General features: G+C 33.9%; 1 protein-coding gene across 12 annotated transcripts in view; it reads left to right on the top strand.

Annotated features, from left to right (window-relative positions):
* The window catches only part of HYCC2 (hyccin PI4KA lipid kinase complex subunit 2), a 60,281-nt gene that overhangs the window by 19,847 nt on the left and 16,110 nt on the right, over positions 1 to 24,324 (top strand). For 10 of the 12 annotated variants that reach the window (XM_045198033.3, XM_024563780.3, XM_024563775.3 and 7 more), the window contains 7 exons: positions 4,691 to 4,769; positions 5,625 to 5,726; positions 10,589 to 10,768; positions 13,553 to 13,633; positions 15,600 to 15,715; positions 19,579 to 19,674; positions 22,316 to 22,432. In XM_045198033.3, the coding sequence (XP_045053968.1) occupies positions 4,719 to 4,769; positions 5,625 to 5,726; positions 10,589 to 10,768; positions 13,553 to 13,633; positions 15,600 to 15,715; positions 19,579 to 19,674; positions 22,316 to 22,432 (743 nt within the window). In that variant the 5' untranslated portion in view covers positions 4,691 to 4,718. Of the gene's footprint in view, positions 1 to 4,690; positions 4,770 to 5,624; positions 5,727 to 6,475; positions 6,532 to 10,588; positions 10,769 to 13,552; positions 13,634 to 15,599; positions 15,716 to 19,578; positions 19,675 to 22,315; positions 22,433 to 24,324 lie in introns of those variants that run through there. The other 2 variants (XM_045198035.2, XM_024563779.3) reach the window with 2 other exon arrangements.

The raw sequence follows: 24,324 nt of genomic DNA, 5'->3' as shown, positions 1-24,324 counted from the left end.
TTACTGCCAGTTTGTTCTTTATTACCATGTCCCTGGTTATATTTTGCTTGCTTGTTTTGTTGATTAGGTTCCACTTTTAGGTGAGACCATATGCTATTTGTATTTCACTGCATGGCTTATTTCACTTAGTATAATGCTCTCCAAATCTATCCATGCTGTTGGCAAGGGGTAGGAGCTCCTTTTTTCTTTCTGCTGCATACTATTCCGTTGTGTAAATATACCATAGTTTTTTGATCCATTCATTTACTGATGGGCACTTAGGTTGCTTCCAGCACTTGGCTATTATAAATTGTGCTGCTATGAACATTGGGTGCATAGGTTCCTTTGAATTGGTGTTTCAGGGTTCTTAGGGTATAATACCAGTAGTGGAACTGCCAAGTCAAAAGGCAGTTCCATTTTTAGTTTTCTGAGGAAATTCCATATTGTTTTCCACAGTGGCTGCACCAGTCTGCATTCCCACCAACAGTGCACTAGGGTTCCCTTTTCTCCACAACCTCACCAGCACTTGTTGTTTGTTGATTTGTTTATGATGGCCATTCTGACTGGTGTGAAGTACTATCTCACTGTAGTTTTAATTTGCATCTCTCTGATGGCTAGTGATGCTGAGCATCCTTTTATATGTCTTTGGGCCCTCTGTATGTCCTCCTTGGAGAAGTGTCTGTTCAGGTCCTTTGCCCAGTTTTTTAATTGGGTTGTTTGTCTTCTTGGAGTGGAGTCATGCGAGTTCTTTATATATTTGGGAGATCAAACACTTGTCCGAGGTATCATTTGCAAATATATTTTCCCATATGATTAGTTCCCTTTTCATTTTGCTGATGTTTTCTTTAGCAGTGCCAAAGTTTTTTTATCTTAATGAAGTCCCATTTGCTTATTCTTTCCTTTATGTCCCTTGCTTTAGGGGACATATCAGTGAAAATATTGCTGCTTGGAATATCTGAGATTTTCCTGCCTGTGTTCTCCTCTAGGACTTTTATGGTGTTGTGACTTATATTTAAGACTTTTATCCGTTTTGAGTTTATTTTTGTGTATGGTGTAAGTTGGTGGTCAAGTTTCATTTTTTTTGCATATTAGCTGTCCAGATCTCCAAATACCATCTGTTGAAGAGGCTATTTTTACTCCATTTTATGCTTCTTCCCCCTTTGTCAAATATTAATTGACCACAGAGACTTGGGTTTATTTCTGGGCTCTCTGTTCTGTTCCATTGATCTATGTGTCTGTTCTTATGCCAGTACCAGGCTGTTTTTGATTATGGTGGCCTTGTAATATAGTTTGATATCAGGTATTGTGATCGCTCCTACTTTGTTCTTCTTTCTCAAAATTGCTGCAGCTCTTCAGGGTCATTTAAATTGTAGCCACAGCAATCAGACAAGAAATAGAAATAAAAGGCATCCAAATTGGAAAGGAGGAAGCAAAACTGTCATTGTTTGCAGATGACATGATAGTGTACATAGAAAACCCTATAGACTCCACCAAACTACTCGACCTAATAAGTGAATTTGGCAAAACAGCAGGATGCAAAGTCAATATGCAGAAATCAAAGGCATTTGTGTACACCAACAATGAAATACCAGAAACAGAAATCAGGGGAAAAAAATCCCATTTGCTATAGCAACAAGAAAAATAAAATACCTAGGAATAAACCTAAGCAAGGAGGTAAAAGACCTGTACTCAGAAAACTACACAACACTGAAGAAAGACATTAAGGAAGACACAAACAAATGGAAGTATATACCGTGTTCATGGATGGAAAAATTAACATCTTCAAAATGCCCAAACTACCTGAAGCAATTTATATATTCAGTGCAATCCCTATTAAAATACCAGTGACATATTTCACAGATATAGAGCAAACATTTCAAAAATTTTGTATTTTCTTGCCACAGGACCTTTAGGCTGTTCCCTCTTTCTAGTATGTTCTTTTCCTACTTAACTCCTACTGATCTTTGATACCTCTATTTAAACACTACCTCAGAGAAGCCTCTTTTGCTTTCATTGGTGTTAGTTTCCTTTGCGTTATGGTTTTGTGTGCCTTTCCTTCTTACACATCTTTTTGCAAAAATATAATCTCTTCCACTAGACAAATGCTCCAGTAGAGTGAGTCTACATCAAGTATTGTTTACCATTGTATTCCAGCTCCTAGCATAATAGCTGGGATATAATTGGTACTTAAATATTTATGGAATAGATCAGTGAATTTCTGACCAGACCCTCCTTTGCTCAGATGTCTGCTTGAGTTCTGAGAAGCTTCCAGGGCAACTACCTTAGCATGTTTAGACAGTTGTTCAAACTGGAAATTATAATGTATGGTGAATCCATGCTTGTTATTTTTATTGAGGTATAATTTACACAGAATAAGATGCACAGTAATCATAGTTATATCAAAATTCATTTTTAGGTGAAGAACTAGGTTTTAAAGAGTATTTAGTATCACTTAACTGATATTTGAAAGGGAATTCTGACAGTGATTTGAACAGTCATTGTAATAAATGAATGAGCCTGATGAAATTACTTCATTGAAAGACATTATCATTTGAATGTGTAGTTGTACTCCATTTTGTGAAGTTATTTTTAAGAGTCTCATTTCTTCAGCAAGAGTTTTAACATGGGATCCATGTCTACCTTGGCTTTACTGTATCTATGAACTCCATAAAATTATTTGCAAAATCACGTACATATGAGCATCATACTTATCTTTTTCCGAATTAGGGATCCATAGTTTTGTTCAGATTTCAAAGGGGGAAAGGGTCTGTGACTTTCTGCTTTTGCCTCCTCAAAAAGATTAAGAACCATTGCTTTATATCTTACATATCATGATTTATATGTAGAGTTAGTTCATCAGTTCTTTATTTTTTCTTACAGTTCATTGTGCAACATTTCAAACCCGTGACAAAGTGGAGAGAATAGTATAATGAAGCATAAGTTTCAGTAAGCGATTACTCAGTTTCAGTGGCTATCAACTCATCATGGCCAGTCATATTTCATCTATACCCATTGCACTGTCCTCCTGTGGCTCTCCCTTCTGTCCCTGATTAGTTTAAAGTAAATCCCAGTCATTATTTCACTAATAAATATTTCAGTATGTATCTCTAAGACGTAAGCACTGTTTTTAAAAAAGTATGATATATTATCAAATATAAAAATAACCTATAATCCTTAATTTAATATCGTTAAATAATTTGTCATGTTCAACTTCCTCCACTTGTCATACTCTTTTTAATTGTTTGAATCACAGTCCAAATAACGGTCACACTTTGGTTATTGATTTTTCTTTTTACCTCTCTTTTAATCTGTAGGTTTCTCTACTATCTCTTTTTCTGTTTCAGTTTATCAGTCTATCTTAAGAACACTTGCTATTTGAAAATAAGGGTCATGTATTACTCCTTTTTATACTCCTTGCTTACATAGTACTTGGTAGAATGCATTACATAGGGATATTTTTATCCTTTTGGGATTGGGGGGGCAGATTTGGAAAATCCAATATTTTTTAGGTAGAAATTTAGTGTGCAATTCGACACACTCTTAGGAAATACTGCCTTTTTAATAAAGGAACTTTGAGTTGCTTTGAAGACACTTTAGTCCTCCCACAAGTTCTTTATTTCTTCTAGTTGTTACCTTTTAAGACTTAAATTAAAAACCAAAACCTTTTATTGTTTTTCTCACTTTAAAAATAACACATGATGCCCTGGCTGGTGTGGCCCAGTGGACTGAGTTCCAGCCTGCGAACTAAAAGATCACCTGTTCGATTCCTAGTCAGGGCACATGCCTGGCTTGTGGTTCAGGTCCCCAGTTTGGGTGCGTGTTAGAGGCAACCAATCAATGTTTCTCTCCCTCTTTCCCCTTCTTCTCTCTCTGAAAATAAATACATAAAATCTTTCAAAAAATAAAAAATACATGCTTATTTATTTTTTCAATAATTCAAAGTTACATAATATATCCTCAGTAATCCTTCCTTCAGAGGCAAACACTTCAAATTTGGTGTATACAGAGGTAGGCAAAGTGGGTTTACAGTTGTGAAATGGTTTATTCTTGTATCATTACTTATTTATTAATTATTATAGTATTTTTATTATTTGTATTTTTCCATATGAACAACTATAAATCTACTTTGCCCGTGCCTGTATACGCTTCCAGGGTTTTTTAAAATATATATTTTATGTAAATTTTAAAAAGAATTATAGTTTCATACTATTGTATAACTTGCTTTTCTACTTGGACATTTTTCCATTTTAGAAAAGAGAAATCTGTCTTCTTCAAAGGCTTTATTTTGTGTAGTATATATACATTTGAGGTCAGTTCACTAAATTTATGACCCTTGATTTCTAGCTTTTTTACCTTTGACATTTATAATCTGTTACATGGTTTATTCTGTGATGTATAACTTATTCCAGACTGTGCACTGGGTAGTGGAAGTTTAATTTCACTCAATAAACTTGTTTTTGCCACCTTAAAGTATAATTGTTATGGGAAATATAAAAGCATTACGAAAATAGGTTTCAAATGTACCATTAAAAATAGAATTTCTTTCTTTAAAATTTTTAGTTTAATTGAATTCTGTTCTAAAAGTAAGCCTCCTCTTCTAAAATATATACTAAATAAGTTTCTCCTTTAGTGAAAGGTGCACATCTTTTACCTTTGGTAGTTTCTGTAAATAGTATTGCTCTCTTCAATTCAGAGCTTTTTTTTCTTTCAGAGTTAAGAGTAACAGAAGGTAGAAGAAGATGCTGGGATCCGAACGTGGTGTTGTGGAAGAATGGTTATCAGAATTCAAGGTAAATTGGCTTGGGGATAAGAATGTATCATGATTCTGTATGTCACTAATTCAGACAGTTAATATGTGTTCTTTGGAGAAACTGAAATATTATGATACGAAGTAGAAATGGCAAAATGTGAAATGACATTTCTATAATTGCAGCTCTTCAAAAAGTCACTAATGTGAATAATGATAAGACAATATGTAAAAGTGAAAATAGTTGTTAGTATTTTTGAGAGGATATAACTTTTAAACTATTTGAATAAAAGAGGGGAAGCCTCCAAGTTTTAATAAGGCTTAGAAATAGAATTTTTGCCTTTTATGTTTTATTTCCTGTAATTTAAAATCATTCGTTGAGTTGATTGAAAACTATAATTTATGAACACTATGGAAATGAGGGTTTTGTAAACATAATGTGGAAGAACTGGAATATATCCTACACTACTTTTTTAGAGTAGATTAGTTTAAGATGAGCCATTTCAGCAAATCTTGGTACAATACGTGATTTCTAATCATTTTTATGGTTGAGTAGTTAGAATTATACAGGGTGGGGCAAAAGTACGTTTACAGTTGTAATACAAATAAATAATATAATAATTAACAAGTAATATAAGAATAAAATCTATGTTTTGTATACTTTCTTGTATTATTATTTGTTAATTATTATTTATTTGTATTACAACTGTAAACCTACTTTTGCCCCACCCTGTACAACTTAATTTGTTTTATTAACATTCATGGTTATTTCTTATATTAATTAATTTTTTCTTAGTTGGCTCTATTGCATATATTTTTAAGAGGAGCTCCTTTAAAATAAAGTTTCTGACTTCTCAAATATTAAGTTCACTTTTATTTTCCTTTGATGTTTTTTCAGGCATTACCTGATACTCAGATCACCAATTATGCAGCAACTTTACATCGGAAAAAAACACTGGTACCAGCCCTCTATAAAGTTATTCAAGATTCAAATAATGAGGTAGGAGAGTTTATGAGAAAAATAACTTCAACATAATAAACTGAAATATGTGTACTAAAACACATATATTTAAGTTTTGTAGTTTTCCCTACTCTTTTTTTTCTTTTTTAAAAATCCTTCTTAGGGGACTGGAAAACTTTCTTTCTGCTGTTTTTCATTCTGATAGTTGCTTTGGCTTTCCCCATGCCTTCTCTCTTCATATTTTTAAATGTTTTGATCAAATTTTTTCCTGTTGAGGGGAGTATGTTTTGATTCTTCATCTGAGTGGCCATCACTCAGATTATTTGTTTAATTTGAAGCTCTTCTCTGTTTCCGGTTCGGAATGTTTTCTTTTCTGGAAGCCAAATTTTAACCATATACTAGTTAAGATTTATTTATTTTTGAGTATTGTTTGCAGTTATTTTATTGACAGCATAGAACTATGTATAATCACCTAACCAGTGAACTTAGACTGGTAACATAACATGATACTGCTAGTAAATTTAGCTTGAAAATGATCAGAGAAAGCACTTTTTAACCTAAAGAGTGAAGATTTAAAAACTTAGAATAAGAGTGTCCTATTATTCAGTTTTGTCATAAGAGGAAAAAAATGCAGCTATTGAATCTATTTGTTAATTTATGCGAAATACACACATTATCTTTTCATTAACACAATAGTATGACATACAGTTTTATCACCACTGGATTCATGTATGATTTAAAATGGAAATAAAAGGAACACACAGGAAAGTAGCTTCTTATCTTCCCAGATACAGCCTCCACGAGTGCCTCTGCTGTGTACTGCAGTGAGTTTGAAGAAGTTCAGGTAATCATCTCCTAACCAGCAGCTTAACTTTAAGTGCATCTTCATTTTTGTCCTATCACTAAAAGCCTGCTTATTGACCTCTTTCTTTCCTATCTCCTAAACTTGGATTGGCTCTCAGTTAGACTTGCTCCTGTTGCTATTTCTAGCAGCAGTTGCAGGATTCATTTGCTTTTTTTTCTCTTGCTGTGCATTTATGAATGTTTTATAACTTTAGATGTGGTAGTGTACATATATGCGTATCCTTGGTCAGGAGTTTTCAAAATTCTGTTTGAATAATGAATGTGTGTATTCCCCACCCCTTGTTTTATACTGTCTTAACATATAAGCTTTTAAAATTTGTTTTATGCTTTCTCTTTAGATTGTAAGCTCTTCATGGGCAGTGGTCATATATTCTATATTTGCTACTTCCTAGAACCTAGTATTTTATCATGAACATAATGAACACTTAATAAATACTGATTAGAAGAACGGTGAAATGCAAAATGTGATTCTAAAACACAGTCATTTTCATTGGGACTCAACAAGTGTATAAAAAGTACCAGTTTCCCTTCTGTTATACTTGAAGCTATGACATTAAAAAAAAAGTTATTCACATTATTTTACTTCAAAATGTTAACATGTCAGACCTCATCATGGATAGAAATGGAAAAATTACAACTTGAGAGATTCAAGGTTAAAACTCAGCAGTCATTATAATCAACCAGTTGCCAGAGCAGGTCTGTCTGTCCATTCTTTCTCCTCTCAGGTCATCAAGTTCTAACCATGTATTAACTCTTCAGAAAAACAGAATGTTAAGCTCTATAGATTCTCAAAGCAATTCTGCATTTTAGTCCTAGAAGGAAGGTCCTTTTAGTTCTGATTTTGTTATATTCTAAAACATAATCAAATGTTATTTAGTTAATGGGAAGTTATTTCAGAAAAATGTCACATGCCATATATAATATTATTTGAAACGCATGACACTGTTATGACAAACATTTTTACTTTAACAGCCATAAAAGTTCTTAAGAAAGTTTATTTCCTAGAAGTTTAATATTACATATCATGGCCAGCTTTGCTATCACTTAAGTTTTAATCTCTACACCAACAAATTGTTTTTCTTTTCTCCTTTCCTTCCTCCCAGATACCGTAGTCACTCTAGCAGTTCTTCCACTTCAAGGAGACGTCCATCTCTCTGCACTTTAAACTCAAGACTAACAATCTCTTGCTGTCTTACTTCTTTGGTACACTCTCCCACTGTTCATTTTACACCTCTTTTCTCATACTTTTACTCTCCTAACTCATCTTCAGCTTACTTTTTATGTCATTAAAAAAGAATAAGAAAGTAGTAGGGAGCTCTCTTTTTTTCCCATTCAAATGTATATACCACTGTACCAACATCTCTACCCATCCTCTCCTGCCTTTTCTGCTATTCAGTGGATGAAGTATCCCAGGGTGTATCAAAGGCCTCTCTTTCAGTTAGGCCTACGGCCTATCTTCTCTAGCACCTCAAAGATTAATCCTGCAATTATCTCCTCTCTTTCCTCCATGATTGATTTTTCCTTTTCTTCTGAATGGAATATAGTCCATTCTATTCCATATTCTATTTCGTATTCTATTTTTTAAAAACTATTTTGATTTGCCTTGTTTTTAATCATCTCTCCCATTTTTCTGTCCCTCTTCATAGGTGAACCTTATAAAGTATTGCTTATGTATAGTCTCTTTCTGCTGACCCCTTTTCCTCACCTCACATTCTCTCTTTAACCTAAATTGGGCTTCAGTCTCCATCATTCCACCCAAACTGTCTCAGTATGTTCATTAGATAGCTTGCCTCTTAGTAATTATCATATCAAACTGTTTGCTAAATTTGGGTGTCAGTTATTCTGAAGCTTTTTTTTAGCCAGAGGATAATACAATGACTTTTAACACCTTTTGATGTGGGTGATAGTGTCATTTAGGGGAGGTCAGCGTCATCTATGATACTGAAAATTTAGAACACAGCAGCCTGATACATACTCTTAGAATTAAAGATTTTTAAGAGATAGCATTGACAAGTTTTTAACCATCTAATTTTGTAGTGTTATTTCATTAAAAGTTACTGGATTGCCATCCACCCCTCTTCCCACTTTTTAAAAAAGAGTGATAATTTTTCTCACTCTATGTTTCTTTGTTATGCTTAATTAAAATATAGCCTCCTACACGCCAGTGCGGTTCTTGCTACTGAGGAAGGGAAGTTAAGATCCTTATAACATAAACAAATCATAATTGCTCCATGGATAATAACATTTAGAGAAGGCAGTCTTAGTTACTAAAGAGGGAAGTAAATTTAAAACATGTATATATTTTTCAATAAATAATGAGAGCAACTCCTTAATTTCCTAAAAGACCTGAATATTATTGTTAGTACTTTAAAAAGATACCAGCAATTGACCATTTTCAAAAGTTTATGGCTTCATTATTGACACTGTGTGGAATATACTATTTGTAATTAAACAACTCTCACCTCCTACTCCACCTTTGCTCTAATAAAAGAAATGGGGTATATGGGAACATCAGCTTGGTGTTGGAAGACCTGAATTCCAGCGTCTTCCTCCACCACTAACTTCTGTGACCTGGGCAATTGTCTGATCTAGACTTCATTGTAGTGGGGAAGCTGGAATGTTTTTTAAGATTTCAAATGCAGTGATAGTAATTTCACATAAAAGGGTTAGAAGTTACTGGACTAGGATGTGTGTGCATAAATTTTTTTACCTGTAGAGTGCTCCTTAAGAGCTAAACTTAACTCATCTCAATATATAACATATACAGTCAACATAGAATTTGTTGACTATTAATTTACAATTGTGAAAATAATGACTTTATTCTAGAGTGTTAGATTATTACAGATATATATATATAACTATTTCTAACAGATTTCCAAATGTATATGTATTATCTTAATCATTCAGAATAGAGGTAAGCATATAATTAAGTCAACAATTCATTTTTAAAGCTAGTATTAAATTTTAAACATTATTTTATAATTTCTTGTCAGTGTTTTGCCTTCATTTTAAAGTCATACTTTTTTTTAGTCTGCAGTTTTTCCAAAAGAACCATTCTAAATTGGCAGTTCATGTTTAGGGAAAGGGGGAAGATTTATTTCAGCTCATTTTTTTCAGCTTTCAAGATTATGAAGTACCTTATAAGTCATGTTGTGGAATATCATATGAAGAATTACCCAATTAAATATTACAAAAACTATTTCTGTATAACTTCCTCCTTTTCAAAATGTTTCAAATAAATATAATTAGTAGAACTTGTCAGTTTCAAACATAAAAGTAATCTGTTTTGTTTTACATATTAGCTAGCATTAATTTAAAATACTAGCTAGCAACTTGGATGTCCAAATATTACATACTGAAAAAAATCCCTTTCTCTACTGAGTGGTATATAATTTGTTAAAATCATAGTCTTAAGTCAATATTTAAAGTTTATTTTCAACAAGATCATTTGAAATTACTTTCTTCTAATAGAAACTTTTAAAAATGCGGGATAAGCTGCATTTAAATGCGGGCTGGTGTGGCTCAGTGGATTGAGCGCCACCTTCTAACCAAAGGGTTGCTGGTTCAATTCCCACTCAGGGCACATGTCTGGGTTGCAGGCCAGGCCTCCAATAGGGAGTGTGTGAGAGGCAACCACACACTGATTTTTCTCTCCCTCTTTTTCTCTCTCCCTTCCCCTCTCTCTAAAAATAAATAAATAAAATGCTTTTTAAAAACTGGGGGATAAGTAAGGATTGGTAAAAGGGAACTCATTAAATATAAGTGTAGTACATTCGTTAAAGAACTAATTAATAATTTGATAGTATGGTGTATTAAAAGTTATGTTGATATTAAATGGACACAAAGTGCTTTTTATAGTTAGTATATTAGTTTAATATGTAGTCTCTGTATATAGAGATTAAGGTTTTGGTTGCATTGATTCAAAATATGCGAGAATTAATGTTGAGAATTTAGTTGGAAAACATATATGTGCCTTTAAAAAATACAGTTATAGCCAAAAGAATGGAAATAACTAATGCACTTTATTTTTCTTTTAGCTCCTGGAGCCTGTCTGCCATCAGCTGTTTGAACTCTATCGTAGCTCTGAAGTTCGACTTAAGAGGTTCACACTGCAGTTCTTGCCAGAGTTAATGTGGGTTTATTTACGGCTTACAGTTAGCCGAGACAGACAAAGTAATGGTTGCATTGAAGCACTTCTGTTAGGAATTTATAATTTGGTAAGTTGAAAATGATAATTTGGGAATTTTTTTAAAAGTTCTCTGAACCAATACTTAAAGAATATTTAGAGAAAAAAATTGGAAATATCTACTGAATAATCTATTTGAGTTAATTAAATTGAGGACAGAGGTACTTAATAAGTAATTGCTGATAATATGTTTTATAAAGTAGGTACAACTATTATAAATGACAGCATTGTTAATCTTTTATGACTTATTTCTTGAAGTTATTTCACTTGACCATTATTTATAAATGCTGTACATTTAAACTTTTTAAAATTTGTTTTTAACAATTATTTGATAATGTATTATATCTCTGATACTACAATGTTTATGAAACTTTTTTCAGAGGAATTCTGAAGTACCTTAAACATTATTCTTCTGTTTTATTTCTTGTGGTGCCCATTTTAGAACACTGGTATTGAAACTGCCCTTTGAAGTCTTATATTTTGTGTATTCAGTATTCCTTATAAACAAACACTCCACATAATAAAATAAATAAAGGTTTATAATTGAACCCTGGCCATGTGGCTCAGTTGGTTGAAGCATCATGTGGTTGAGAGGCAATAAAGTACCTCATAAAATATTGAGTCTCGCAATAAATAATGTTCTGCACCAGTGCTTGATCCTCTAAGTATTGTCTCTTAAAAATCATTAGAAAACAACCCTGGCCGGTGTGGCTCAGTGGATTGAGAGTTGGCCTGCAAACCAAAGGGTTGCAGGTTTGATTTCCAGTCAGGGCACATGCCTGGGTTGCGGGCCAGGTCCCCAATCCGGGTCACATGAGAGGCAACCACACATTGATGTTGCTCTCCCTTTTTTTCTCCCTCCATTCCCCTCTTTCTAAAAATAATTAAATAAAATCTTTAAAATCTAATAAAAAAATAATTAGAAAACATTTCCATCACTAGGACATATATCTGAAGAGTGGAGCATGGATGGCCTTTCGAGTCACTTATATTTTGTTTAAAACCAGGCCCTGCCACTTATTGGCTGTATTAAATTTGGACAAGTTACTTAATATTTTGACTTCAGTTGCCTCCTCTGTAAAGCAGAAATAAAACATTGTTATAGGATTAAAAATAATTAGAAAAATCCAACATCATGACTGTGGTGTTTGATAAATGTTTATCATTATTAGCAGTAGTATCAAATCGAAGATGACTTTTTAAAATGAAAACCTGTTCCAGGTATAAAATTCTCTATTTTGCTAATTTGTCTGATTGTTTTTTTCTTTAAAAGCAGGAAATTTGTTTCATACATCACTGTTTCATTTGTTCCATTTGTTTTATGTGTCTTCTGTAGTGCTTAGCACAGGTACTTAGTAAATGTTGATTGAATTCAGTGTTTCAGATGATGTTTATCATTATGCTGACATTTTTATTAATTTGATTAGTGTAACAAAATTCAGTAGTGGGACAAATGAACCAAAAATATTTTGTATAGTGGAAGGCTTGACAAATTCTTGACAGTACTTAGTGCTGTGGTTCAATTATCTTTTGGTATCTCAAGTAGAGTGTATTATTAAAAAATTGTTCAATTGTATGTCAGAAATGTAACCTCAGGCTTCTCTGTCTTCTTTTAATTCATTTGATATCTGTGTTCTGTCTTCTCTGTGGTTGTCATTTTTTGTTATCACACTGGTTTTCTTTTATATGTTCATTTCTCTTTTTTCTTTCCCTCCCTAGCACTTCTTTAAGATAGCCTCAGGAGAGTTTTATATTTCCTTCAGCTTAAACAAAGTTCAGAACACCCTTCTCCACAAATACAAATGTACATCAAAAGTATTTGGCTTAATTAAAAATTTAGGAATAAAAATTAAAATTTTTTTGCCTAACTTAATCAACTCCATTCATCTTAGCTAGCATAGACTTTCTCTGAGGCACAATGGCCCAGATGTGGTAATAACTAGTTTGACTACAAAGTAGTTAAATAATCTCTCTAAGGAATTTTTAAACCTATTTTCCTGCCAGAATTAGAGGTAGGACCATTAATTCACATATAATTAGTACTCTCCTATGACATACAAAACTCAGAAATGAGCCCTCTAGGGATGTCCTTCTGGGTTTGTGTTTTGGTGATGGTAGTTGTTTTTATTGTTTGTTTTCTTTCTTTTATGTTGTTTAACTCTGAGGTCTCTCTCTGACCACCTTCCTGCTAGGTCTAGCAAGGACAATCTTCTCTATGAATTGTATGCCCATTATATGTACTAATGGTAGTTGTAAAAGAAACATAGAACTAAAATGAGGCAGTAGAGAAAGGGATTGATGCAGGAGGAGCATTTCATCCCTTTAATTGAGGGCGCCTGTGGGCAGGTTTTTATTGATAACTGTAGAAGTGTGGAGGTGCCAGAGACTGTAGAAATGATGGACTCTGTTGTCCTATTCAATGAAAGCTAAAGTGCTTTTAAAATTCACAAGAATTTTCTTGCACTTCAGTAAGAATTACCTTACTGAAAGATCTAATCACTTGTACTCTCTCTGACCTGTATATAAATTTATCATGAAAATTGATGTGTGTGCCTGATTTATGTCTTTGCTGTCATGTTGTATTTCATTTACTTTAGTATTACACTCAAATCTCTCAAAGAATAATTCAGCTACCAAAGTGTACAAATTTGCTAATAGATTAGCAAAGCTATACTAGGATAGTAATATTTTTTAATATATTACTTTTCTAAAAATTTTCCTCAGTTACCAATGATATATTTGGTAAATTAAGAAAGTATTATTTCTTAAAGTCCTGTGATTATTTCATTATCTTTGTATATTTCTTTAACTATAGGAAATTGCTGATAAAGATGGAAACAATAAAGTTCTGTCTTTTACTATCCCTTCCTTATCTAAACCTTCAATATACCATGAGGTAAGTAAGATTGAAAAGGTAGAATTATTTTAAATTATACTGAATAAAGATAAAATTCAACTTCTTACTGGAGATAAATATTCCTAACACATCTTTACTGATTTACTTCCTAAAAGTAAATGTTTACCATTAGTGATATAAAGTTGAGCTGTTGTCAAGAGAGACAGAAAGTAATTAATGGAACATTTTCCTGAGGCAATCACACATTGATGCTTCTCTCCCTCTCTTCCTCCCTTCCCCTCTCTGTAAAAAAAAATAAATAAAAATCTTTAAAAAATATATGTATGCCATTTGCTTATCAACAGTCAGTATCCTCTTGTCTCATAGCTCTATGCAGCTATTTTTTTTCGTAATAAAGCCCTCTGGGACTTTGTTTTGTGTTGGAAATAGAGTGCTTCTTGTTTAGCCAGGACTCATTCTAGCACAGAATATTTCTGAGTAATTTAATTTTAATTAAGTTCTGTGTATCATGTTATGAAATAAAATGGACGATAGTGAAACATTTATGAATGGATGGTTCTTCTAACTGTAGAAACATGAACTCAATTATGTCACTTTTAAAGAGACATTTGATCATAGCCTTCAATATTGTTTGTGCTTTGTAATGATAACTCTCTGCACCTTGCTGTCTTCATTGTAGAATGAGATTAATGGGAGTAGGGAGTACTCACCTACCTGAAGTTAGATAAACTTAATAGTTTGATTGCGCAGTCCTCAAGACTGCTTGTTTTCTACAACAGGGGTCCCCAATCAATCTCCGGGCTTGTTAGGGATTGGGCCGCACAGCAGGAGGTGAACTTGAATGTAATGTACTTGAATCATTCTGAAACCATCCCCCCAACCTGGTCCGGGGAAAAATGTCTCCCACTGAACTGGTCCCTGGTGCCAAAAAGGTTGGGGACCACTGTTGTAGAGTACAAACAAATTAAAATTGATGTATTTGTAACCTTTAGTCTTTTTAGCAACTATTCTTATCTGTGCCCTAAATATAGATTTATTTCATAATCTTTGAAAAATTAAATCAGTATATTTTCAGCATAATTTTCAAAAAGAGCTATAGAGTCCTGGCCGGGTAGCTCGGTTGGTTAGAGTGTTGTCACAGCAGTACAAGGTTGCAGGTTCCATCCCCAGTCAGGGCACATACAGAAATCAACCACTGAATGCATAAATAAGTGGAACAACAAACCAATATTTCTCTCTCTGTCCCCCACTTCCTTCCTCTCTCTCTCTCTCTCTCAAATAAATAAATAAATAAACAAACAGATATCTAGATAGATTGATAGCTGTAGAATAGGAAGGACCCAAAAACCCCCAGAATTATCTTCTGGAGGGTGGGCCCCTTGTAGTACAGGCTTCCCCTGCTAGGTGAGTGTTCTAGGAACCCATCTGCATCAGTGTACCAGCTAGCATTGTTGTGAGAGGCTGCATTCAGCTTCAGTGAATTTTTTTTGAAGACTCAACTCATTTGCCCATTTCATGATGGGTGATTTATGGGTGCACCTGCCCACACCACACTGCACATTCAGCAGTTTTTGACCCTATTTGCACGATCTTGCCCCTTGTGACTTTTTTTTGTTTCCCTGGATGAAAAAAAAAAAGTCCTCAAAGGGAAATGTTTTGCCGATGTGGAAGAGGTGAAACAAAAAATAGCAGAAGCACTAAAAGGTATCAAAATCAATGGGCTCAGGAACTGAGCAGTGGGAAAAACATCTCAACAGGTGTATTGCATCAAATGGGTAGTGTTTTGAAGGTGACTTGAAGTTTAAACATGTAAGAATAAATACACAATTTTCCACCAATTCCAGTGTTTTGGGGTCACTGCTTGTATAATTGAAAAATGGTAAGGGTTTTAAAAAGAAATGGTCTGAAACTGCCTTTTATTGAAACAAAATTAAATATCATTATTTGGTACAGACTTCTGGTTCATTTTGGAGACACAATCTCATACTCTGCCTTGTTTTTACAGCCCTCAACAATTGGATCCATGGCTCTGACGGAAGGGGCATTGTGTCAGCATGATCTCATCAGGGTTGTTTATAGCGATCTTCATCCTCAGAGGGAAACATTCACTGCACAAAACCGGTAATGGTCAAAACTGTAGAGAGTGAGAATTGTTCATTTATGCTTAGTGGTTAACTCTAATTACTTTGGTTCAAGTTTGGTGTGAGAAGAGGCAAAAAGTTAAATATGTGATACTAGTGAATACATCATAGCAGTAAAATACCTGTCCATCCAATGCTTGGTACTGTGTTATGGTCATCTTGTATAAAGCAATGTAAAACCTAAAAGTGCAGGCATGAAGTCAGCCAAACTTAGAAGCTTGCCCTCAGGGGCAGTTTATCTAGTCTCTACACCTTGCTTTTTTCATTGTAGAATGGGTTAATGAGAGTACCTACCTACTTGAAGTTAGACAAACTGCAAAGTTTGAATGCATAGTCCATAAGAATACCCTCACATCTGATACCAATTGCAAGGTTTGGTGGGGCATTCCCATAATTACTCTTAGGTTTGACAACTCACTAGAAGGACTCACAAAACTCAATGCATGAAAGTTGTTATATTCACAGTTATAGTTTATTTCAAGGAAAGGGTAGACATTGAAATCAGCCATGTCCTGAGCAACACTTATTTTTTTCATCTTTTTTATTATAGCCCTCTTACCACTAAGTAAAGAGTGATATCTCATTGTGCTATTGTTTTGTTTTTGCATATGTTTTCATTTTTTTTGTACAGATGTATCAGGAATATAGACACGTGTGTGTGTATATATATATGTATATATTCAAAGTTAAATATGTACTAATTCTATACAGTTTATTGTAAAAATCTGCCTTCACCAGCTCCCTCTCCCATTTCTCCTTTCCCAAATGTAATGACTTTCAACAAGGGTTCTCAACCAGGGCAGATCTGGACCCACCACTCCCGCCCCAGGAACATTTGGCAATGTCTGGAGACTTTTTAGATTACCACAACTGGGTTGAGGAAGGGCTACTATAGGTATCTCATGTGTAGAGGTCAGGGATGCTACTCAACATTCCACAATGCCTTGGTCAATCCCCCACAACCCACACTTATCTGGCCCAAAATGACAATAATGCTGAAGTTAAAAAAATCTTGCTTTCAACTGACTCTTAATATTTACCTCCTCATCTTTGAGTAACTTGCTGATTCTTAGTTTTTCAGTTGTAGACATTATTTATTAACGTATCTCTAGGAAAGATAATGATTTAGTTCACTACCTTTATCATTCTCCTATATTTTCAAGGTAGTTATGTTATAATTGTGGGGAATTCATTATTCAGATTTCTGAATGACCATGGTTCATTCAGAGCTATTCAGTGCTTAGCTTTGTGATTAACTGGTTACTTTTCCTTTCCTTTATACCTTTTTTGTTTTCCTTGGAGTTCATAATTGTTTTTTTTCTTTGTTTATTTTGTGCCTTGTAATCCAGTCCTTGCAAATTCTCTATCTACTGCTGTAATTTCCTTTCAAGTCTTCATTCACATTGATCATTCTCTCAGTTTTATTTTCCTGAAAAGGGGGCTCCTAGAGTCTTTTTACTTACTCCAGTCTGGGCTGTGTTACCCTCTTTGCCTGGTACATACTTATCTCAGGATCTCCTTCCTTCTTATGCTATCTTTTTCCTCTGGATCTACTGTTGGTTGTACCCTAGATCCTCCTTCTTTGTTCCTGGTGTTCTGAAATTCCACTGTGATATTGCTTGGGGTGGGCTTATTTCCTCCATTGGGCTGAGCACTAAGTGGACTCTTTTGATTTGGAAATTTCTGTCTTTGAGGCTGAGAAAATTTTTTGAGTTATTTTCATTAATTACTTTGGCCTCTCCATTTTATCTGGTCTTTTATTGTTTGTCTTCTGGAGCTTTTATTATTTGGATGTTGAAACTCTTGGAGTTGTCTTCTCTCCTATTTGCCATCTCTTTTTTCTTCAGCTTTAATTTATTTACATCCTCAACTTCATTCACCTTTTTTGTGTGTGTGAGTTTTTAATTTCTACAATTATTTTATATATCTAAAAGTTTTTCTTATTTTCTGAGTGGTTTTTAAAATAAATTCTGGTTTTGCTTTGCTGGGCATTTTTTTGTGTGGAAACATATTCTCTTATATTTTTGAGAATATTAATGATAATTTGCTTTGTTCAAAGTTTTTTCTCTTTGTATATTATGTTTCCTTCAAATTGTACTTTTTTTCTACGTTTTTATTTTTGATCTTGTTTTCATGTTAATGGATTTCCTCAGGTATCTTTTTTCTCCCTTAAATTTAAGAGTAGGAGAATGAAGATTGAGAAGCTTTTACCATGTTAATAGGGCTGGTTGACCATGAACTTCACAACTGCTCTCTGGGCCATTCAGTTGGGGAATTTTTTAAGTCCATGTCTTTAAATCTTTCTTCTTAGGGTGGTCAAACTCCCTAGAGAAAACTAGTAGTCTGTTAAGTAGAGGGCTAGCTGCTTGCACTCTGGAGCCAGGTGGGGAAGGAGAGCTTGAGGTCCTAATTTCCAGTAAGGTGTGTTTCACTTTATATTGCTTTTTTCAGTATGGTCTCTTTCTCCTCCAACCCCCACCCCAAGCCACAGTTGTGCCTGGTGGTTTCTAGGTAGAAGTTTCCTTTTTATCCTTTCAGAAAAGAAATTTTAAATTTCAGAATATAAATATTCAATAAACCCAATGATATAGGGAGGAAGGGGCCTGAACATGACTGCTTCTGAGTCAGACTTTCAACTCAGTTTTTTTTTTAACATTTTTTTATTGTTGTTCAAGTACAGTTTTCTGCCTTTTCCCCCACCCCTCCCCTCAACTCAGTTTTTAGCCTTTCATTTTGAAATAATTTCAGACTTACAAAAAATGTGCAAAAATGGTACAAATAGTTTCAATATACTCTTCACCACCTGTGGGAAGCTTTTTAGAAGCACAAATTCCCTAGGGTTCTGCCTACAGAGATTGTAATGGGTCAGTCTGGGTTGAGACACAAGAATATATTTTTCCAAAAGGTCTTTAAATAATTATAATGTGCATTAAGGTTTAGGAGCCACTTTCTTAGACATTGTAAATATTAGGAAATCATTTATTTATTCAATAACTATTTATTATAATATCATAATGTATTAGACACTGTGTTGGATACTAGAGGTAGAGATGATAAATCAGGGTCTCTACCCTAAAATTGTTTATTACCAAATGGGTAAAACAGAGATAAAGACAGAGAATTATGATTCAGTGGAATAAATGCTATATTAGAGCTACACGGATAAGGGAATACCATATTTTACTGAGTATAATGTACATCCTTATTTTTCCCTCAAAAATTTGGGCAAAAAGTGAGCATTATACATGGCAAAAAAATGGTAGTTTCCTTCAGCTGGGGGAATTATGAACAGCTTTATGTCTAAAGTAAAAATTTGAGCTAGAACTTGAAACCTTAGCAGGAGTTTCGTAAGTATGTTCTAATGAGAAAGAACAGCAAGCATAGAAGCAAGTTGTTATGAAAGGTTATGGCATATTTGCAGAGTGGTAAGAAGATGGATGTTCTGTGGTGTATGTATGTGGTAGTCTGCGGAGGGAGGGTAAGGTTGGAGAGAGAGGTTGAGGGTGAATTGTAAAGGGCCTTGTATGCCTTGATGAGTTTGGATTTCATCATTCAGTCGGTAGGAAAGTGGACTAATGTAGATAGGGGAGTCATCTGTTCAACCATGGTGGTTTATTTTTTGAGGAAGAAAATATAGATGACAGCAAGAGATATGACCTTTAAAAAAAAAGGAAAATGGAAATGGGAAGCATTGAGGAAGAGACTCTGGTAATCGGACTAAGAAATCATGAAAGTCAATATTAAGGCATTGTTGTTATAACCATCCAATGAAGAAATCACTTACTAGAGTCTCTAGTAGAAATGATTGTTTATAATCCTTTCCCCTTTTTTTTGTTTTTCTAGGTTTGAAGTCCTGAGTTTTCTCATGTTGTGTTACAATTCTGCTATTGTGTATATGCCTGCTTCATCTTATCAATCTCTTTGTCGGATGGGCTCCAGGTGAGAGTAATAATTATCATTACCCTTCATATTTATTTATTTGACAAATATTTATTGAGCATATTCTCTATGGTAAGCACTGTTACAACTTACGATGACATAGCAGTAAATAAAACTCATGGAGCTTATATTCCTGTAGGAATCCTTATCAGCTTACGTATCATGACTTCCTGAAAATATTACAGCATTAAAAAAGTATTTTGTGTCTGAACATCAAGTTCAGCCAAGGTATCTTAAGCTTAGGGTGGTTTAGTGATATACCAATTTTCATATGTAAAGGAAGTCTTAAGAAATGTGGACCAGTTTCTTTATCTATTTCACAAATAACTATCACTGCTTTGTATGAGAAAATTAGTTATAGTACTAATTGTATATCTCATTTGTATTTGTGTTTCGTAATTTTTACTAAAGCAAAATTTCTAATACTTTTGACAGATCTAGGGTGAAATGTCCACTATAGAAAGAAAATTTAAGTAATAGAAATCAGTTTGGAGATGGAGGACATTTAGAGTCACAGAATTTTAGTTGTAGAAGGAACCCTGAGTTCATCCTGTTCAACTGATTTTTACTTGAGGAAACTGAGCCCCCAAAAGTGTTAAGTACTATATTAGTTTTCTATTGCCTCATGACAAATTACCACAAACTTAGCACTTTAAAACAGCACACCTTTGTTATTTTATAGTTTCGGTGTGTCAGGAGTCATGCCTTCGTCGGCTCCTTTGCTTAGGGTCTACAAAGCTGCAGTTATGACATTGGGTAGGTTTGTAGTCTTATCTAGGCTTGATTGAGGAATTACACACTTTTGTTGACAGAATTTGGTTCCTGTAGTTGTAGGACTGAGTGCTTCCATTTCTTCTTGGCTGTCTGCTAAAGACCAGTCTTAGTTCTTTGTCATGTGGGCTTCTCAACGTAGCCTACCTATAACATGGCAGCTTACTTCTTCAAAGTAGAAGAGAGACCTGCACTACATTGTTAAATAACATAATCAAGTACATATAATCATGGAAATCACATCACCTTACCCATGCTTTATTGGTTAGGAACAAATCACAGGTCCCACTCACACTCAAGAAGAGAAAATGACACAGGGCCTGAATACCAGGAAGGAGAGATCATAGAGGTCCCAGCCCCCAAGGGGGTTGGTTCACCACAGATTCTTTGCTCAAGTTCATGTTATTGTGCTACTGGGAAGAGAGTGTGGTCCTGTTGATAACAAAATTAAATTTTGCTAATTGGAGGAAGGCCAATCCAAATTATCTGTAAGTTTGATTTTATAGATGATCTTAAAATAAGTATATTATTTTCACTTGCCTGTAATAACATGATTAATGACTAACAAAGTTCTTGTCTCTGACCTAGAAGCTGTTATCAAGAGAATACACTGTTTAAGCACTTATTGCCTATGTACAGATAAATTTATTTATAAGTTACTATTTTTGGTTTATTAAAACAAATCTGCTGAATCTTTAATTGGCAACACTATTGTGGCATTTAAGAAAGTTTTTTAACAACAGAAGTGATGGCAGATTTAATGGTCCTCAAACTTTTGTTCACACATCCCCTAAATAATTTTGAAAAACTGTATATCCCTTGCACATTTTTAAGTTAACATTTAAATTTTTTCATCCTATCTTAAATAGTAAAAATTGGTATTATTTCTAATATGTAAATATTGGCATTATAAGACAACTAGTGGTTGGGTCAAATGTGCATAATGTGAATATTGCAGTGATCTAATGCCCACCATCATCCATCTGAGGAATAAATGAACAAGCTTTTCTTTAACAGTCTGACATTATAGAGGGTGGGGCAAAAGTAGGCTTACAGTTGTGAGTACATGAAACACAATTTATTCTTGTATTATTATTTATTAATTATTGTATTACTTTCCATACAAACAACTGTAAATTTACTTTTGCCCCACCCTTTATTATTCATTTCCTTCCTGAAATTGAATTTCCATTATATTTTACCCATGTATTTTATACTAATATAATGCTATTCTATACTTATAAGTCTTTTATTGATCACCTAATTATACATCTCTACTTCAAACATATATATGTAAACTGAAATTTGAAAAAAAATTCCTGAGACTATGAATGCACTGAAAACTAAAATATATCTTCTAGACTCACCATTGCAGTTATTCTAATAAATTAATTGATTAAAATAATATAGATACAACTTTTTATAATTATTAAACATAATTTTCTGGAAGCATCTTTTAAGAAGATGGATGGTAGAGAAGTGTTTATGGTTCTGATATTAGTAGTTTAAATGTCCTTTTATTTGCTTTAGATTTCTATATCTCCCACTAATTCGTCGTGATAAAATTTGGGATGCGAGAAAATTATGCATTTATTTATGTGAAGAGAGGGAAAGATGAATTTGACAGACTTAGCTATTTGAGAAAAGTTGTTTTATTGATATAGTCCAGTAGGATGTGTGTGTTTATGAGGGCACAGTTTTTATTTTTATTTATTTTTCCTTTTTGCCTCTTCACAACTGTATACTGAGGCCCAGGACAGTTACTAGAATATGGCAGGTATTCAGTAAATATTTGAGGAATTTATGAAAGCAAAAATATCTGATTCAATGAAACAGGAAATCACACATGATAAATACTATATTTTCCTAGGGTTTGTGTGAGTGGGTTTCCACGACAACATGAAAAACACTGGAAAGAACTCTGTGGTCGAATAGTATTGGATCCCGAATTTATGGTGCAACTTCTCACAGGGGTTTATTATGCCATGTAAGTAGGTGGACTATGAAATTGGGAGAATTCTTCCTAATGTTTGGAAACCTAATATCTCTCTTTTTTTCCTTATCACTTGCACAAAAGTGAACTTTTTTGCTCCATGATGGACCCATTATCTTATTTTTCTTAATATGAACTTCTCTCAGTACTTTTTCATTTTTATTTATTTTTTATTATTTAAAAAAATTCTCTCCTGAGGATGTTTATTGATTTTAGAGAGAGGATGAGGGAAACAAAGAGAGAGAAACAATATGAGAAAGAAACATGCATTGAAGTTTAGTTAACATCCATTACCACACTTAGTTACAAACTTTTTTTTTCTTAAGATGAGAACTTTTAAGACTTACACTCTTTGCAATGTCTGTATTCTGTGCCATTGATCTATGTGTATTTTTATGCCAGTACCATGTTGTTTTGATAACCATAGTTTAGTTTGAAATCAGGAAGTATAATGCCTCCAGCTTTGTTGTTCTTTCTCAAGATTGGTTTGGCTGTTTGGGGTCTTTTGTGGTTCCATACAGATTTTAGGGTTGTTTGTTCTATTTCTGTGAAAAATGCCATCACAAATTAGATAGGGATTACATTGATTCTGTAGATTGCTTTCAGTAGTATATTTTAACAATATTAATTCTTCCAGTTAATGAGCATGGAATATGTTTGCATTTATTTGTGTTCTTCAATTTCTTTCATCAGTATCTTATATAAAAACTGTAAGTGTACAGTGTACAAGTCATTTTCTCCTTAATTAAACTTATTCCTGGGTATTTTTTTGATGTAATTGTAAATGAGACTGTTTTCCTACTTTCTCTTTCTGACAGTTCGTTATTAATGTACAGAAACACAACTGATTTTTGTATACTGTACTGAATTTGTTTATTAGTTCTAAGAGCTTTTTGGTGGAATCTTTAGAGTTTTTTTTTTTAAAGATTTTATTTATTTTTAGAGAGAGGGGAAGGGAGGGAGAAAGAGAGGGAAAGAAACATGTGCAAGAGAAACATCGATCGGTTGCCTCTCACATTCCCCAAATGGGGACTTGGTCCACAACCAAGACACGTGCCCTCACTGGGAATCCACACACCGACCTTTCTGTTCACAGGCCAACGCTCAAGCCACTGAGCCACACCAGCCAGGGTTTGCCTAATTGCTCTTACAAGGACTGTCCAGTTCTATGTTGAATAAAAGTGACTAGAGGAAAGGCCTGTTTTTCACTGTTGAGTATCATGTTAGCTGTGGGCTTGTCATATATGGCCTTTATTTTGTTGAGGTACATCCCCTCTATACCCACTTTGTTGAGAGTTTTTATCATGAATGGATGTTAAATTTTGTCAGATGCTTTTTTGCATCTATTGAGGTGATCATATGATTTTTATCCTTCATTTTGTTAATATGGTGTCTCTCATTGATTGAATTGCAGGTATTGAACCATCCTTGCATCCCAGGGCTAAACACCACTTGATCATTGTTTATGGTCTTTTTAATGTAGTGTTCAATTAGGTTTGCTAATACTTTTTTGAGGAACTTTGCATCTATGTTCATTAAGGATATTGGCCTGTAATTTTCTTGTAGTGTCCTTGGCTGTTTTTGGTATCAGGTTAATGCTGGCCACATAAAATGAGTTTGGAAGTGTTCCCTCTTTCTCTGGTTTTTGGAAGAGTTTGAGAAGGTTTGGTATTAATTCTTATTTAAATGTTTGGTAATGTTCACCCACAAAGCTGTCTAGTCCTGGACTTTTGTTTATCGGGAAGTTTTTGATTGCTGATTCAATCTCATTACTAGTAGTCTGCTCAGATTTTCTATTTCTTCATGACTCAGTCTTGGTAGGTTGTATATTTCTAAGAATTTATCCATTTCTTATAGGTTGTCCAATTTGTTGGTGTATACTTTTT

The sequence above is a fragment of the Desmodus rotundus genome, chromosome 2 (assembly GCF_022682495.2).
Source record: "Desmodus rotundus isolate HL8 chromosome 2, HLdesRot8A.1, whole genome shotgun sequence".
Taxonomy (NCBI): domain Eukaryota; kingdom Metazoa; phylum Chordata; class Mammalia; order Chiroptera; family Phyllostomidae; genus Desmodus; species Desmodus rotundus.
Note: the sequence above shows the minus strand (reverse complement) of the source record. Positions and strands in the feature narration are given on the sequence as shown.